General features: G+C 43.2%; 2 protein-coding genes across 12 annotated transcripts in view; both read left to right on the top strand.

The window, feature by feature from the left end:
- LOC112220809 (protocadherin gamma-C5-like) overlaps positions 1–17,632 on the top strand; it is a 201,642-nt gene that overhangs the window by 63,224 nt on the left and 120,786 nt on the right. Inside the window, exon 1 of one of the 11 annotated variants that reach the window (XM_042302955.1) lies at positions 3,999–6,706. The exons of 7 other annotated variants lie outside the window; for them this stretch is intronic. In XM_042302955.1, coding sequence (XP_042158889.1) covers positions 4,268–6,706 — 2,439 coding nt within the window. In that variant the 5' untranslated portion in view covers positions 3,999–4,267. Of the gene's footprint in view, positions 1–3,998; positions 6,707–7,576; positions 10,186–11,173; positions 13,931–14,834; positions 17,454–17,632 lie in introns of those variants that run through there. 3 more of the 11 variants (XM_042302954.1, XM_042302956.1, XM_042302953.1) reach the window with 3 other exon arrangements.
- Positions 176–2,769, top strand: LOC112220486 (protocadherin gamma-A4-like). The gene has a single exon (XM_042303562.1). The coding sequence runs from the start codon at positions 328–330 to the stop codon at positions 2,767–2,769; it is 2,442 nt and encodes an 813-aa protein (XP_042159496.1). The 5' UTR covers positions 176–327.

Genomic DNA, 17,632 nt, shown 5'->3' with positions numbered 1-17,632 from the left:
ATTTCTACACAGTTGCACATTTAAAACAAAAAAAATATTTTGGACTCTGAGGGCCGCTGTTGATCAGTGAAATAATTTCTGTCCAGTGTTGTCAATCACTGGAGTCCCCTCCCATATCACTGCGCTCCACCAGAGGAAAGGGAGAGACTCTGCGCTTCATACGAGGCGGGGCTCGACAGAAAGATTTTCGCTCTGATCCATTAACATAGATCAGAAAAGGACAGTGAAAATAGGCTCGATTGAATCGAAGCGTCAACTAGTATTTGCTCACTGTTTCTGAGGATACCCTTTACGGAATATTCTTGTGGATTGTATTATTCGTTGGCTATGGAATTTGAAGGATTCATTCAACCCAAATGCGTAAGATGGCGTTTTAGTGGACTACGGTGGCAGGTACTAATTTTTCTCCTCTATCTCAGTCATATTGCCAGTGGACAAATCCGGTATTCCATTCCCGAGGAGATGAAGAAAGGCTCTCTTATCGGTAACGTAGCTCAAGACCTGGGGTTAGATTTGAAACGGCTCCGAGCGGGCCGGGCCCGTATCGTGACCGGAGAAAGCATTCAGTACACAGAGCTGAAGACAGACAAAGGGATTCTAGTCGTGAGTGAGAGAATAGACCGAGAGCAGCTTTGTGGCGACGTCACACCGTGTAGCTTCAGCTTCGAAATTATTCTGGAAAATCCAATCGAATTACATCGTGTTACAGTTGAAATTGTGGATGTAAATGACCATTCACCTATTTTTAAGAATAATCATATCAAATTTGAAATCAGCGAATCTGCTACTCTTGGCTCTCGTTTTGTGCTGGAGAGTGCAAAGGATCCCGATGTGGGAGTTAATGGTCTACAGGAGTATGTTTTAACTCAAAATGACAATTTCGTTCTGAAACAACATTCGAATCCTGATGGAAGTAAATTTGCAGAAATGATTTTACAAAAGCCTTTGGATAGAGAAGAGAATCCTCATCTCTCTTTAAAGCTAATCGCTGTAGACGGTGGGAATCCGCAGAGATCTGGCACAGTAAATATAGAGATCACTGTCCTAGATGCCAATGATAATGCCCCTGTGTTTAACCAGTCAGTGTACAGGGCTACTGTGATGGAAAACGCACCGAAAGGAACCTATATTACAACCGTTAATGCTAGTGATGCAGACAGTGGTTCCAATGGTATAGTGATGTATTATTTTTCGAATTTGAAAGAAAACTTGGCAGATATATTTGACATTGATGAGACAACTGGCAAGATATCTGTTGTTGGACAAATCGATTTTGAAAAAGATAAGAAATATGACATTAGAGTTGAGGCCAAAGACCAAGGTGGTTTGACAGACCTCGGCAAAGTTGTCATAGAAATAGTTGACATAAATGACAATGCCCCAGTTATAAACATCATGTCTTTCACTAGCCCTGTGTCTGAAGATGCTGCTGCTGGAACCACGATTGCCGTTGTAAACGTTAAAGATGCCGATTCAGAGAGAAACGGACAGATTACATGCTCTGTAGATACGAACTCGTTCAAGATCAAATCTTCTTTAAGTAGTTATTATACGTTGATCTCAGATGTAGCTTTTGACAGAGAAACAACACCAGAATACAACATAACTATAACAGCGACAGATTCTGGCTCGCCTCCTCTCTCAAGCGCCAGGACACTACACCTTAGAATCTCTGACGTAAATGACAATGCTCCATTGTTTCATCAGAGCTCATACTCTGCTTACGTCACAGAGAATAACTCTCCTGGAATGTCCATATTTACTGTCAGCGCGCGGGACTATGACTGGAATCAGAACGCGAGAATCTCGTACCTCCTGGAGGACACGCAGATCAGTGGAACTCCAGTATCCACTTACATATCCATTAACTCTGAAACCGGAGTTTTACATGCTGTGCGCTCCTTTGATTACGAACAAATCAAGCAACTTAAACTCGTGGTAAAGGCACAAGACGGAGGCTCTCCTCCTCTCAGTAGCAATGCGACGGTGAAAATAATGATCCAGGACCAGAATGACAACGCGCCTCAGGTTCTGTACCCAGTCCAGACTAGCAGCTCTCTGGTCGCTGAAATGGTGCCTCGTTCAGCAGATGTTGGATATCTTGTCACTAAAGTGGTGGCTGTTGATGTGGACTCTGGACAGAATTCCTGGCTCTCATATAAACTGCAGAAAGCGACAGACAGGGCGCTATTTGAAGTGGGCTTACAGAATGGAGAAATAAGAACTATACGACAAGTCAATGATAAAGATGCTGTGAAACAAAGGCTCACTGTCGTAGTGGAGGACAACGGGCAGCCCTCTCGTTCAGCTACAGTCAATGTTAACGTGGCGGTGGCGGACAGCTTCCCTGAAGTGCTCTCGGAGTTCACTGACTTTACGCACGACAGGGAGTACAATGACAACCTGACTTTTTACTTAGTCTTGGCTTTGGCTGTAGTCTCATTTCTGTTCATCACATGTTTAGTGGTTATTATATCAGTGAAAATATACAGATGGAGACAGTCTCGCATCCTCTATCATTCCAATCTCCCGGTTATTCCGTATTATCCACCACGTTACGCAGACACTTTGGGGACAGGAACTCTACAGCACGTGTACAATTACGAGGTGTGCAGGACGACTGACTCCAGAAAGAGTGACTGTCAGTTCGCCAGACCCTGTAGTCAGAACGTACTGATAATGGACCCCAGTTCTACAGGGACGATGCAGCGGATGCAGAACGAACAGAACATCATGGATGAACCAGACTCCCCACTAGAGGTGAGTTAATTGGAGTTTAAATTATATTGCACATTGGCTTGGAATATATCTTTATCTACATTTCCCTTTGTGAAAATGTCAACTATTTTGTTCTGGTGCATTTAGGTTAATTAATTATGTCTAGTCAACAGTGTATAGTGTAGGGCTGTAGTATCATTTCTGATTCGCTGCGGATTTATACTATGCCTGCTCATTTTTTTTTTTTTTAATGATTTTGAATTTACAATTCTAAGTTCTATGGTGTCATTTTAACACTCCTGCGCTTTATGAGCATTTCAGCACCTCTGTGTGCTGACAGCGCTACTTCTGTCATGCGCAGCAGAGGTCTGCTCCGCTCTCAGGCAGCGTATACGAACTCTCGTTCAAACTACTGTCTTTAGTTCAATAGTCATTATAGAGCCAGTGTAGCCGTTTTTATAGCTAGTTCTGTACCAAGCAAAATACTCTCAACCAGTGCGACATACTGTATGATTGTTGCCGTACTGTTCAATGATGGTTTTGTGCGCCGTATCCATGGAACATCTTTACCCACGATCTAAACTAAGGTTTATATGATATGGTGGCATGTTTTACAATCAAGTGATTACCGTTCACCCTGATGGTCATCGTTATTTTAGTAATTGTACGGGACGTTTTTTGTATTATTTTAGTATAGTGCTGTACACTTATGAATCATTTCTACCCAGTTGTATATGTCCACGTATCTGGTGTTCATGTGTTTGACTCTGAGTGCCGCTGTTGATCAGTGAAATCATTTCTGTCCAATGTTGTCAGTCAGTAGAGTCCCGTCCCCCCCTCTCCTATCACTGCGCTCCTGAGTAGAAAGAGAGACTGCGCTCCACACGAGGCGGGGCACTACAGAGAATCACTCGCTCAAACATATACGTTAAGAAATAGCCTGGATTAAAATAGCACTTTCAGTAATCAGGAATCTCTTTTCTCACCGTTTGAGGATACAGTAGGCTATACGGAATATTCGTGTTGGATTTATCTTTCTTGGCTATGGCATCTGAAGGATTCCTTCGACCTAGATGCGTAAAATGGAGTTTGTGCTGTGGACCGCGATGGCAAGTACTTTTTTTTCTCCTGTATTTCAGTCATATTGTCAGTGGTCAAATCCGTTATTCCATTCCGGAGGAGATGAAGAAAGGAAAGAAAGTCTTGAATCATTTCTGTGCAGTTCTATATTTTTAAATAACATCTGGTGTTCGTGTTTTGGACTCTGAGGGCCGCTATTGGTCAGTGAAATTATTTCTGTCCGGTGTTGTCAGTCAGTGGAGTCCCCTCCCCTAACACTGCGCTCTACCAGAGGAGCTGGAGAGACTGCGCTTCACATTAGGCGGGGCGACAGAGAGACAATCGTTCTGGTTCTTACATGTAGTTTACAAGTACGAGAACGGTTAAAGTAGACTGGATTAAGATAATACGTCGACTACTACTGTTCTCTTTGCTCCCCATTTACGGATACAGTATAAGGAATTTTCGTGTTGGATTTGTTTTGTTGACTATGGAATTTGACAGTTTCCTTCAACCTATATGCATAAGATGGCGTATGCGTTGTGGACTGCGATGGCAAGTACTGGTTTCTCTTCTGTATCTCAGTCATACTGTGAGTTCCCAAATCCGGTATTCCATTCCGGAGGAGATGAAGAAAGGCTCTCTTATCGGTAACGTGGCTCAAGATCTGGGGTTAGATTTGAAAAGGATAAGTGCGGGCCGGGCCCGTATCGTGACCGGAGAAAGCATTCAGTACACAGAGCTGAAGACGGACAAAGGGATTCTAGTCGTGAGTGAGAGAATAGACCGAGAGCAGCTTTGTGGCGACGTCACGCCGTGTAGCTTCAGCTTCGAAATGATTCTAGAAAATCCGATGGAGCTACACCGTTTAACTGTTGAAATCCTTGATATTAATGATAATGCACCTATTTTTCGAAAGAATGAAATCAAATTTGAGATAAGTGAGTCGGTTATACTCGGGTCGCGTTTTATGTTGGCCAGTGCCGAGGACGCAGATGTAGGTAACAATGGTCTGCAGAAATATATTTTAATGCCGAATGATAATTTCGTTCTGAAACAACATTCAAATCCAGATGGAAGAAAATATGCTGAAATAATTCTTCAGAAACCGTTAGACAGAGAGGAGCATCCTCGTCTCTCTCTAAAGCTAATCGCTGTAGACGGTGGAAATCCGCAGAGATCTGGCACAGTAAATATAGAGATCACTGTCCTAGATGCCAATGACAATGCGCCTGTGTTTAACCAGTCAGTGTACAGGGCTACTGTGATGGAAAACGCTCCAAAAGACACCTATATTACAACGGTGAATGCCAGCGACGCAGACAGTGGATCGAACGGGCTCATTACATATTATTTTTCCAACTTGAAAGAGCACCAATCAGATATATTTCACATGGATGAGACAACCGGCACAATGACACTTGTAGGGAAAATAGATTATGAAAAAGACAAGAAATATGAATTGATGATTGAGGCTATGGACCAGGGAGGTTTAACCGACTCCAGTAAAGTTGTAATCGAGATTGTTGACGTCAACGATAATTCTCCCGTTATAAACGTCATGTCTTTCTCCAGCCCTGTTTCTGAAGATTCCCCGCTGGGAACAACCATAGCGATAATCAATGTGAAGGACGCTGACTCAGAGAGTAATGGTCACGTTATGTGTTCAATAGACAACAACCTCCCATTTAAGATCAAATCCTCATTGACTCATTATTATACTGTAATTACAGATTCAGCTTTCGACCGAGAGACTATGCCAGAATATAATATAACCATAAAGGCGACAGACTCGGGTTCGCCTCCTCTCTCTAGCGCCAGGACAATACACCTTAAAATCTCTGACGTGAACGATAATTCCCCATTGTTCGACAAAGGCACCTACTCTGCTTACGTCACAGAGAATAACTCTCCTGGAATGTCCATATTTACTGTCAGCGCGCTGGACTCTGACTGGAATCAAAACGCAAGAATCTCGTACCTCTTGGAGGACACGAAGATCAGTGGAACTCCAGTCTCTAGTTATATATCAATTAACTCTGAAACCGGGGTTTTACATGCGGTGCGTTCCTTTGATTATGAACAAATAAAACAGCTTAAACTCGTGGTTAAGGCGCAAGATGGAGGCTCTCCTCCACTCAGTAGCAATGTGAGTGTCAACATTATTATCCAAGACCAGAATGACAACGCACCTCAGGTTCTGTACCCAGTCCAGGCCAGCAGCTCCCTGGTGGCTGAAATGGTACCTCGTTCAGCAGATGTTGGCTATCTTGTGACTAAAGTGGTGGCTGTTGATGTGGACTCTGGACAGAATGCTTGGCTCTCGTACAAACTGCAGAAAGCGACAGACAGGGCACTGTTTGAAGTGGGTTTACAGAATGGGGAAATAAGAACTATACGCCAAGTCAATGATAAAGATGCTGTGAAACAAAGGCTCACTGTTGTAGTGGAGGACAATGGGCAGCCCTCTCGTTCAGCCACAGTCAATGTTAACGTGGCGGTGGCGGACAGCTTCCCTGAAGTGCTCTCGGAGTTCACTGACTTTACGCACGACAAGGAGTACAATGACAACCTTACTTTTTACTTAGTCTTGGCTTTGGCTGTAGTCTCCTTTTCGTTTATTACGTGTTTAGTGGTTATTATATCAGTGAAAATATACAGATGGAGACAGTCTCGCATCCTCTATCATTCCAACCTCCCGGTTATTCCGTATTATCCACCGCGTTACGCAGACACTTTGGGGACAGGAACTCTTCAGCACGTGTACAATTACGAGGTGTGCAGGACGACTGACTCCAGAAAGAGTGACTGTCAGTTCGGCAGACCCTGTAGTCAGAACGTACTGATAATGGACCCCAGTTCTACAGGGACGATGCAGCGGATGCAGACTGAAAATAACATATTGGATGAACCAGACTCCCCGCTAGAGGTGAGTTCATTTGAGTTAAAATGACGTAGCTCATTTTGTTGGAGTTAATCTCTGCCATCTGTCCTCTGTATCTATTCGTTTTCAATTGTGCCCTGGTGCGGATTTATTCGGTTTGCTCCCTCTGTGACTAACTAACTTGTTGGGCTAATTCAGCTACTGCGCATTCTTTATGGGCTTTCTTTTGGCCGTATATGCCCGTTGAGTTGGTGGTGAAATTACTTCAAAATGATCATGAATGCTGAGCGCCACTATAGTAAGTAAGGCTGTATCGCTGTAAGACTATGGCAGCACCCCTCCGTGTGTACCGCGCCACTTTTAGTGCGCAACAGTATGCTCTCCTCTCTCTCACTCTCTATGCTGAGCCTGGTTACAGCTTCCCTATATGGATCAAGAGTAACTGTACATTTGACCCATGTTCACAGTTAGTCATGTAACAAAGAAAATCACTTTTAATACACGTATTTTGCTGTATTTATCAGTGATGCCTTGGACCGCTGTTTCGTTGGCATGTTTACGCACGATCCAAACTGGGGCTGAGAAGATAGGCTGGCGTGTTTTACTATTAAATGACGAGTCTACTATTTCCCTTCTGGTCAGAGTATTTTAGTAATTGAACTGTGCATTTATTTCGATTTGCACTGACCACAGTGTTTTTATTTGTGACATTTTAATAAGAAAATAGTTCTGGAAAGTGTTGAATCATTTCTGTGCAGTTCTATATTTTTACATAACATCTGGTGTTCATGTTTTGGACTCTGAGGGCCGCTATTGGTCAGTGAAATTATTTCTGTCCGGTGTTGTCAGTCAGTGGAGTCCCCTCCCCTAACACTGCGCTCTACCAGAGGAGCTGGAGAGACTGCGCTTCACATTAGGCGGGGCGACAGAGAGACAATCGTTCTGGTTCTTACATGTAGTTTACAAGTACGAGAACGGTTAAAGTAGACTGGATTAAGATAATACGTCGACTACTACTGTTCTCTTTGCTCCCCATTTACGGATACAGTATAAGGAATTTTCGTGTTGGATTTGTTTTGTTGACTATGGAATTTGACAGTTTCCTTCAACCTATATGCATAAGATGGCGTATGCGTTGTGGACTGCGATGGCAAGTATTGGTTTCTCTTCTGTATCTCAGTCATACTGTGAGTTCCCAAATCCGGTATTCCATTCCGGAGGAGATGAAGAAAGGCTCTCTTATCGGTAACGTGGCTCAAGATCTGGGGTTAGATTTGAAAAGGATAAGTGCGGGCCGGGCCCGTATCGTGACCGGAGAAAACATTCAGTACACAGAGCTGAAGACAGACAAAGGGATTCTAGTCGTGAGTGAGAGAATAGACCGAGAGCAGCTTTGTGGCGACGTCACGCCTTGTAGCTTCAGCTTCGAAATGATTCTAGAGAATCCGATGGAACTACACCTAGTCACTGTAGAAATATTAGACGTTAATGATAATGCACCCGTGTTTCAACAGAATGATATACAATTGAAAATCAGCGAATCTGCTTCTGCAGGGGCGCGCTTTGTCTTAGCAACTGCAGATGACCCTGATGTAGGCCTTAACGCCTTACAAAATTACATTCTAACACCGAATGATAATTTTGTCCTAAAACAACATACAAATCCTGACGCTAGTAAATATGCCGAGATGGTTCTCCAGAAACCGTTAGACAGAGAGGAACATCCTCTTCTCTCTCTAAAGCTAATCGCTGTAGACGGTGGAAATCCGCAGAGATCTGGCACAGTAAATATCGAAATCACTGTCCTAGATGCCAATGACAATGCGCCTGTGTTCAACCAGTCAGTGTACAGGGCTGCTGTGATGGAAAACGCACTGAAAAGCACCTATATTACCACCGTGAACGCAAGTGATGCAGACAGTGGCTCCAATGGCTATATATCGTACATGTTTTCTAATTTAAAAGGCACAGTTTCCGAAACATTCACTATTGATGCAAAGACTGGTGTCATTTCCGTGTTAGGGGAAATAGATTATGAAAAATATAAGAAATACGAAATTCGAATAGATGCCACAGACCAAGGTGGCTTGACTGATTCTAGCAAAGTCATTGTTGAGGTAATTGATGTAAACGACAATGAGCCTGTAATAAGTGTCATGTCATTCACTAGTCCAATCTCTGAAGATTCACCTCACGGTACAACCATCGGAATTATCAATGTTAAAGACCTTGACTCGGGTGAAAACGGACAGGTGAGCTGTAGCATAGACCAACACATTCCTTTCACTATAAAATCCAATCTAAGAAATTACTACACCTTGCTAACAGGCGCTGTTTTAGATCGTGAGAAGGTGTCAGAATATAACATCACTGTAGTCGCCACTGACGCAGGGTCACCTCCTCTCTCAAGTAAGAGAACCTTTCACCTGAAGGTGTCCGACGTCAACGACAATGCCCCAGTGTTTCCACATGGCGTGTACACCTCTTATATCGCAGAAAATAACTCTCCCGGTGTTTCTATATTTACTGTTAGAGCTAAAGACACTGATTCCAATCAAAATGCCCGTATTTCCTATATACTAGAGGATACTGATGTCAGCGGGACTCCTGTGTCTGTTTATGTTTCCGTAAACGCAGAGAGCGGGGTCATAAACGCAGTGCGCTCCTTTGATTATGAACAAATTAAGCAACTAAGACTCGTGGTTAAGGCGCAAGATGGCGGCTCTCCTCCATTCAGTAGCAATGTGAGTGTCAACATCTTTATCCAAGATCAGAACGACAACGCGCCTCAGGTTCTATACCCAGTCCAGACTACCAGCTCTCTGGTGGCTGAAATGGTGCCTCGTTCGGCAGATGTGGGTTATCTTGTCACTAAAGTGGTGGCTGTTGATGTGGACTCTGGACAGAATGCCTGGCTCTCGTATAAACTGCAGAAAGCGACAGACAGGGCGCTGTTTGAAGTGGGTTTACAGAATGGGGAAATAAGAACTATACGCCAAGTCAATGATAAAGATGCTGTGAAACAAAGGCTCACTGTTGTAGTGGAGGACAATGGGCAGCCCTCTCGTTCAGCTACAGTCAATGTTAACGTGGCGGTGGCGGACAGCTTCCCTGAAGTGCTCTCGGAGTTCACTGACTTTACACACGACAAGGAATACAATGACAACCTGACTCTTTACTTAGTCTTGGCTTTGGCTGTAGTCTCATTTCTGTTCATCACATGTTTAGTGGTTATTATATCAGTTAAAATATACAGATGGAGACAGTCTCGCATCCTCTATCATTCCAATCTCCCGGTTATTCCATATTATCCACCGCGTTACGCAGATACTTTGGGGACAGGAACTCTACAGCACGTGTACAATTACGAGGTGTGCAGGACGACTGACTCCAGAAAGAGTGACTGTCAGTTCGCCAGACCCTGTAGTCAGAACGTACTGATAATGGACCCCAGTTCTACAGGGACGATGCAGCGGATGCAGAGTGAAAATAACATTTTGGATGAACCAGACTCGCCGCTTGAGGTGAGTCTGTGGAGTTTAAATGGTATTGCTCATTCGGTTGGAAAACATCTTTACAACATGTCCTTTGTAACAATTTTAGCTGCAGATGTAGGATCTTCATTTGATATGATCACACTGTTGGAGGACAACTTTCGTGTAGTGTAATTGAGGTTTAAGACGTCTTCTGAAGTTTGTGATTTACCTCTTTTTTTAAAGTGTATCAACCCAAAAACATGTTTTATGAATCATAACCCACATAATACTTCAAATGTCCTGTTTCTGCAGGATTTCTTTCCTGCTGTAGCAAATTGGCTCAAATGAAGATCCTACATCTATGGTGCCTTAAGGCTAATTTAGTCAGTATTTGTCTAGTTAAAAGTATGGGCATAACAGCTGTTACATATTGTTGTGGTTAGCTATGTTTTTAAAAATTGAATGTCATTGTCAGCTGACTGTGGTTTCGAATGCAGCTTACTCAGTGCTACAGCAGAAGCAATTACTTGTTTTCTGGTTAGTTTTGGCTTTCATATTATGCCTGATGATTTTTTTTTTATGTAGCGCTCCAAGGCCATTTCAGCACCACTCTATATGGACAGCGCCTCTTCTGTCATGATAGCAGCAGAGGCCGGCTCTCCCTTCTTCCAACTTCTGTGTTTTGATTAAGTCAATATAGAGTCACTAAAGAGTCGCTTAAGCAGTGTTAACTGCTTGTCATACGTCAAATAATTATCAACATTAATATGTTGCTGTGTTGTTCAATAGTGATTTAGAGTGAGTAACCATGGGCATGCTTTTACGCACGTTCAAATCCATGGCTGAGAGGCTAAGGTGCCATGTTTTAGTATCAAATTATTGCTGTTTGCCTTGCTGGTCGATTATAATATTATAGTGATTGAACGTTGCATTTATTTATATTTGACCTTGCACAGTGTTCACCTACCTGCCATATGGGAAGACAGAAGTGCTCTAAAGTATTGAGATATTTCTACCTTTTAATGAATTCAAATATCATCTGGTGTTCACGTTATGGACTCTGAGGGCCGCTGTTGATCAGTGAAATGATTTCTGTCCAGTGTTGTCAGTCAGTGAAGTCCCCTACTTTATCACTGCGCTCTACCAGAGGAGAGGGAGAGACTATCTGCATTTCATACGAAGCGGGGCACGACAGAGAAACACTCGGCTCTGATCGATGTTACAGATAACAAAAGGAGACGCTGAAAATAGCCAGGATTGAAAGTATAGGTCGAATATCAGTCTCAGATTTTTTTCATGGTTTCTGAGGATACAGTATAATACATTTTTGTATTGGATTTATTCTTTGTTGGCTATGGCACTGGACGGATTCCTTAAACCTAAATGCGTAAAATGGCGTTTGTGTTGTGGACTGCGGTGGCAAGTACTTATTTTTCTCCTGAATCTCAATCATATTGTCAGTGGCCAAATCCGTTATTCCATTCCGGAGGAGATGAAGACAGGCTCTCTTATCGGTAACTTGGCTCAAGACCTGGGGTTAGATTTGAAACGGCTCCGAACGGGCCGGGCCCGTATCGTGACCGGAGAAAGCATTCAGTACACAGAGCTGAAGACAGACAAAGGGATTCTAGTCGTGAGTGAGAGAATAGACCGAGAGCAGCTTTGTGGCGACGTCACACCGTGTAGCTTCAGCTTCGAAATCATTCTAGAAAATCCAATGGAGCTCCATCACATAACTATAGAAGTCTTAGATGTTAACGATCATCCTCCGATATTTAAGAAAACGGATGTTAAATTGGAAATAAGCGAGTCTGCTATCCTCGGCGCGCGCTTTGTGCTAGAAAATGCAGAAGATCCTGATGTGGGAGTTCACAGTCTACAAAATTATGTTTTAACCCCGAATGATAACTTTGCCCTCAAGCAACATGCGAATCCAGACGGTAGTAAATACGCTGAAATGATTCTTCAGAAACAATTAGATAGAGAGGAGCATCCTCGTCTCTCTTTAAAGCTAATCGCTGTAGACGGTGGAAATCCGCAGAGATCTGGTACAGTAAATATCGAGATCACTGTCCTAGATGCCAATGACAATGCGCCTGTGTTTAACCAGTCAGTGTACAGGGCTACTGTGATGGAAAATGCACCGAAAGGAACCTATATTACAAATGTAAACGCGTCTGATGCAGACAGTGGTTCTAATGGCTATATAACATATTCGCTGTCTAACCTGAAGGGAAATCTAGCAGATATGTTGACTATAAATGAAAACACTGGGATACTGTCAGTTGCAGGCCTGATAGATTATGAAAAAGACAAAAAATATGAATTACGGATTGAAGCTAAAGATCAGGGAGGTTTAACAGATTCGAGTAAAGTTATTGTTGAGGTCATTGACGTTAACGACAATGCACCTGTCATTAGTGTGATGTCATTCACTAGTCCAATATCTGAAGACTCTCCTCCCGGTACAACCATTGGTATTATCAACGTTAAAGATGTCGATTCAGGTGAAAATGGACAGGTTAGCTGTAACCTGGACCAAAACATTCCGTTCAAGATCAAATCAAATTTAAGAAATTACTACACCTTGGTAACAGACGCTGTTTTAGACCGTGAGAGCGTGTTAGAATATAACATCACTGTAGTCGCCACGGACGCAGGGTCGCCTCCTCTCTCGAGTAGGAGGACCTTTCACCTGAAGGTGTCTGATGTCAATGACAACGCCCCATTGTTTCCACAGGTAGTGTACAACTCCTTTGTCGCAGAGAATAACTCTCCAGGCGTCTCTATTTTTACTGTTACAGCTAAAGACACTGATTCCAATCAAAATGCCCGTATTTCCTATATTCTAGAGGATGGTGATGTCAGCGGGACTCCTATGTCTGCTTATGTTTCCGTAAACGCAGAGAGCGGGGTCATAAACGCATTGCGCTCCTTTGATTATGAACAAATTAAACAACTGATACTCGTGGTTAAGGCGCAAGATGGCGGCTCTCCTCCACTCAATAGCAATGTGAGTATCAACATCTTTATCCAAGATCAGAACGACAACGCGCCTCAGGTTCTATATCCAGTCCAGACTAGCAACTCTCTGGTGGCTGAAATGGTGCCTCGTTCGGCAGATGTGGGCTATCTTGTGACTAAAGTGGTGGCTATTGATGTGGACTCTGGACAGAATGCCTGGCTCTCGTATAAACTGCAGAAAGCGACAGAGAGAGCGCTGTTTGAAGTGGGCTTACAGAATGGGGAAATAAGAACTATACGCCAAGTCAATGATAAAGATGCTGTGAAACAAAGGCTCACTGTTGTAGTGGAGGACAATGGGCAGCCCTCTCGTTCAGCTACAGTTAATGTTAACGTGGCGGTGGCGGACAGCTTCCCTGAAGTGCTCTCGGAGTTCACTGACTTTACGCACGACAAGGAGTACAATGACAACCTGACTTTTTACTTAGTCTTGGCTTTGGCTGTAGTCTCATTTCTGTTCATCACGTGTTTAGTGGTTATTATATCAGTAAAAATATACAGATGGAGACAGTCTCGTGTCCTCTATCATTCCAATCTCCCGGTTATTCCGTATTATCCACCGCGTTACGCAGACACTTTGGGGAAAGGAACTCTACAGCATGTGTACAATTACGAGGTGTGCAGGACGACTGACTCCAGAAAGAGTGACTGTCAGTTCGCCAGACCCTGTAGTCAGAACGTGCTGATAATGGACCCCAGTTCTACAGGGACGATGCAGCGGATGCAGAGTGAAAATAATATCCTGGATGAATCAGACTCGCCGCTAGAGGTGAGTCTATTGGAGTTTACAGGGTATTGTTCATTGGGTTGGAATACATCTTCACAGTATATCCTTTGTAACTATTTTAACTTTTTTGCCTTAAGGTTCATTTACTTAATATTTCTCTAGTCAACAGTATGGGCACGTCAGTGTTACGTATTGTTGGGCTTTTATTGAATATCATTTCCATCTGAGTTCTTAGAATTGTGGTTCCGAAGTTAGCGCATAAGTTCTACAATACAAGCAGCTACTTATTTTCTGGTTAGTTTTGACTTTCATAGTATTCCTGATGTTTTTTTAAAATCATGTGTACTACACGTGCAATAAAGTAGCACTGTAAGGCCGTTTCAGTACCACTATGTGTGGACAGCGCCTCTTCTGTCATGATAACAGCAGAGGTCTGCTCCGCTCTTTCGCACGGCTCTCTCTTCTTCCAACTGCTATGTATTGATTAAGTCAATATAGAGCCACTAAAGAGTCGCTTAAGCAGTGTTAACTGCTTGTCAAATGTCAAATAATTCTCAACATAAATACTTTGCTGTGTTGTTCAATAATGGTTTAGATTGCCAATCCATGGACATGTTTTACGCACGTTCAAATCCATGGCTGAGAGGATAAGGTGCCATGTTTTAGTATTAAATTATTTCTGTTTGCCTTGCTGGTCATCGTAGTATTATAGTGATTGAACGTTGCATTTATTTAGATTTTAGATATGGGAAGACAGTTGTGCTCTAAAGTGTTGAATTATTTCTACATTTTTATGAATTCAAATTTCATCTGGTGTTCATGTTTTATACTCTGAGGGCCGCTGTTGATCAGTAAAATGATTTCTGTCCAGTGTTGTCAGTCAGTGGAGTCCCCTCCCCTATCACTGCGCTCTACCAGGGGAGAGGGAGAGACTATCTGCACTTCATACGAGGCGGGGCACGACTGAGACAAGCTCACTCTCCACATGTGTATGTAGATTACAGATACCACAAGAGGACGGTTAAAATATGCTTATTTAATATCATAAATCGACTAACACTCTTGTCTTTCCCGTTTGAGGATACAGTATAAGGAATATTTTTGTGGGATTAATTCATTGTTGGCTATGGCGTCCGATGGATTCCTTCAACATAAATGCGTAAGATGGCGTTCGTGTTTTGGACTGCCATGGCAAGTTCTTGTTTTACTCCTGTATTTCAGTCATATTATCAGTGGCCAAATCCGGTATTCCATTCCGGAGGAGATGAAGAAAGGCTCTCTTATCGGTAACGTAGCTCAAGACCTGGGGTTAGATTTGAAACGGCTCCGAGCGGGCCGGGCCCGTATCGTGACCGGAGAAAGCATTCAGTACACAGAGCTGAAGACAGACAAAGGGATTCTAGTCGTGAGTGAGAGAATAGACCGAGAGCAGCTTTGTGGCGACGTCACACCGTGTAGCTTCAGCTTCGAAATGATTCTAGAGAATCCGATGGAACTACACCTAGTCACTGTAGAAATATTAGACGTTAATGATAATGCACCCACATTTCAACAGAACGATTTAGAAATGAAAATCAGTGAATCGGCTTCTGTGGGGGCGCGCTTTACCCTAGCAACTGCGGATGATCCGGATGTTGGCTCTAACGCTTTACAAAATTACATTCTAAACCCAAATGATAATTTCGTTGTAAAACAACATTCAAATGCACATGGAAAAAGATACGCAGAAATGGTGCTCCAGAAGTCTTTAGACAGAGAGGAACATCCTCGTCTCTCTCTAAAGTTAATCGCTGTAGACGGTGGAAATCCGCAGAGGTCTGGCACAGTAAATATAGAGATCACCGTCCTAGATGCCAATGACAATGCGCCTGTGTTTAACCAGTCAGTGTACAGGGCTACTGTAATGGAAAATGTACCGAAAGGCACCTATATCATAACGGTAAATGCCACTGACACGGACAGTGGATTGAATGGTTTAGTACATTATTCTATTTCAAAAATGCAAAACAATGTGGACAATGTGTTTGATATTAACAAGAACACTGGCTTTATATCGCTTGTGGGACAGTTAGATTATGAAAAAGACAAGAAATACGAAGTGAGTATCGAAGCCACAGACCAAGGTGGATTGACTGACTCCAGTAAAGTTGTTGTCGATGTAATAGATGTAAACGACAATGTCCCTGTAATCAGCGTCATGTCGTTCACTAGTCCGGTCTCTGAAGATTCGCCACTCGGTACAACCATTGGTATTATTCATGTGAAAGATCTTGATTCAGGTGAAAATGGTCAGGTGAGCTGCAGCCTGGACCAAAACATTCCTTTTAATATAAAATCTAATTTAAGAAATTACTACACCTTGGTAACCGACGCTGTTTTAGATCGTGAGAGTGTGTCAGAGTATAACATCACTGTAGTCGGCACGGACGCAGGGTCGCCTACTCTCTCAAGTAAGAAAACCTTTCACCTGAAGGTGTCCGATGTCAACGACAATGCCCCAGTGTTTCCACATGGCGTGTACAACTCTTATATCGCAGAGAATAACTCTCCAGGTGTTTCTATATTTACTGTTAGAGCTAAAGACACCGACTCTAATCAAAATGCCCGTATTTCCTATATTATAGAGGATACTGATGTCAGCGGGACTCCTGTGTCTGTTTATGTTTCCGTAAACGCAGAGAGTGGGGTCATACACGCCTTGCGCTCCTTTGATTATGAGCAAATCAAACAGTTCAAACTCGTGGTTAAGGCGCAAGATGGCGGCTCTCCTCAGCTCAGTAGCAATGTGAGTGTCACCATCTTCATCCAAGATCAGAATGACAACGCGCCTCAGGTTCTGTACCCAGTCCAGACAAGCAGCTCTCTGGTGGCTGAAATGGTGCCTCGTTCGGCAGATGTGGGTTATCTTGTCACTAAAGTGGTGGCTGTTGATGTGGACTCTGGACAGAATGCATGGCTCTCATATAAACTGCAGAAAGCGACAGACAGGGCGCTGTTTGAAGTGGGCTTACAGAATGGGGAAATAAGAACTATACGCCAAGTCAATGATAAAGATGCTGTGAAACAAAGGCTTGTTGTTGTAGTGGAGGACAACGGGCAGCCCTCTCGTTCAACTACAGTCAATGTTAACGTGGCGGTGGCGGACAGCTTCCCTGAAGTGCTCTCGGAGTTCACTGACTTTACGCACGACAAGGAGTACAATGACAACCTGACTTTTTACTTAGTCTTGGCTTTGGCTGTTGTCTCATTTCTGTTCATCACGTGTTTAGTGGTTATTATATCAGTTAAAATATACAGATGGAGACAGTCTCGTATTCTCTATCATTCCAATCTCCCGGTTATTCCGTATTATCCACCGCGTTACGCAGACACTTTGGGGACAGGAACTCTACAGCACGTGTACAATTACGAGGTGTGCAGGACGACTGACTCCAGAAAGAGTGACTGTCAGTTCGCCAGACCCTGTAGTCAGAATGTACTGATAATGGACCCCAGTTCTACAGGGACGATGAAGCGGATGCAGAACGAACAGAACATCCTGGACGAACCAGACTCGCCGCTGGAGGTGAGTCTGTTGGAGTTTTAATGGTATTGTTCATTGGGTTGGAATACATCTTCACAGTATATTCTTCGTAACTCTTTGAACTTTTGTGCCCTAAGGTTAATTTGCTCTGTATTTCTCTTGTCATCACAGTATATGGGTCAATCAGTTAAGCATTGTTGCGGTTCGTTGGGGTTTTATAG

This window comes from Oncorhynchus tshawytscha, linkage group LG21 (assembly GCF_018296145.1).
Source record: "Oncorhynchus tshawytscha isolate Ot180627B linkage group LG21, Otsh_v2.0, whole genome shotgun sequence".
Classification (NCBI taxonomy): Eukaryota; Metazoa; Chordata; class Actinopteri; order Salmoniformes; family Salmonidae; genus Oncorhynchus; species Oncorhynchus tshawytscha.
Note: the sequence above shows the minus strand (reverse complement) of the source record. Positions and strands in the feature narration are given on the sequence as shown.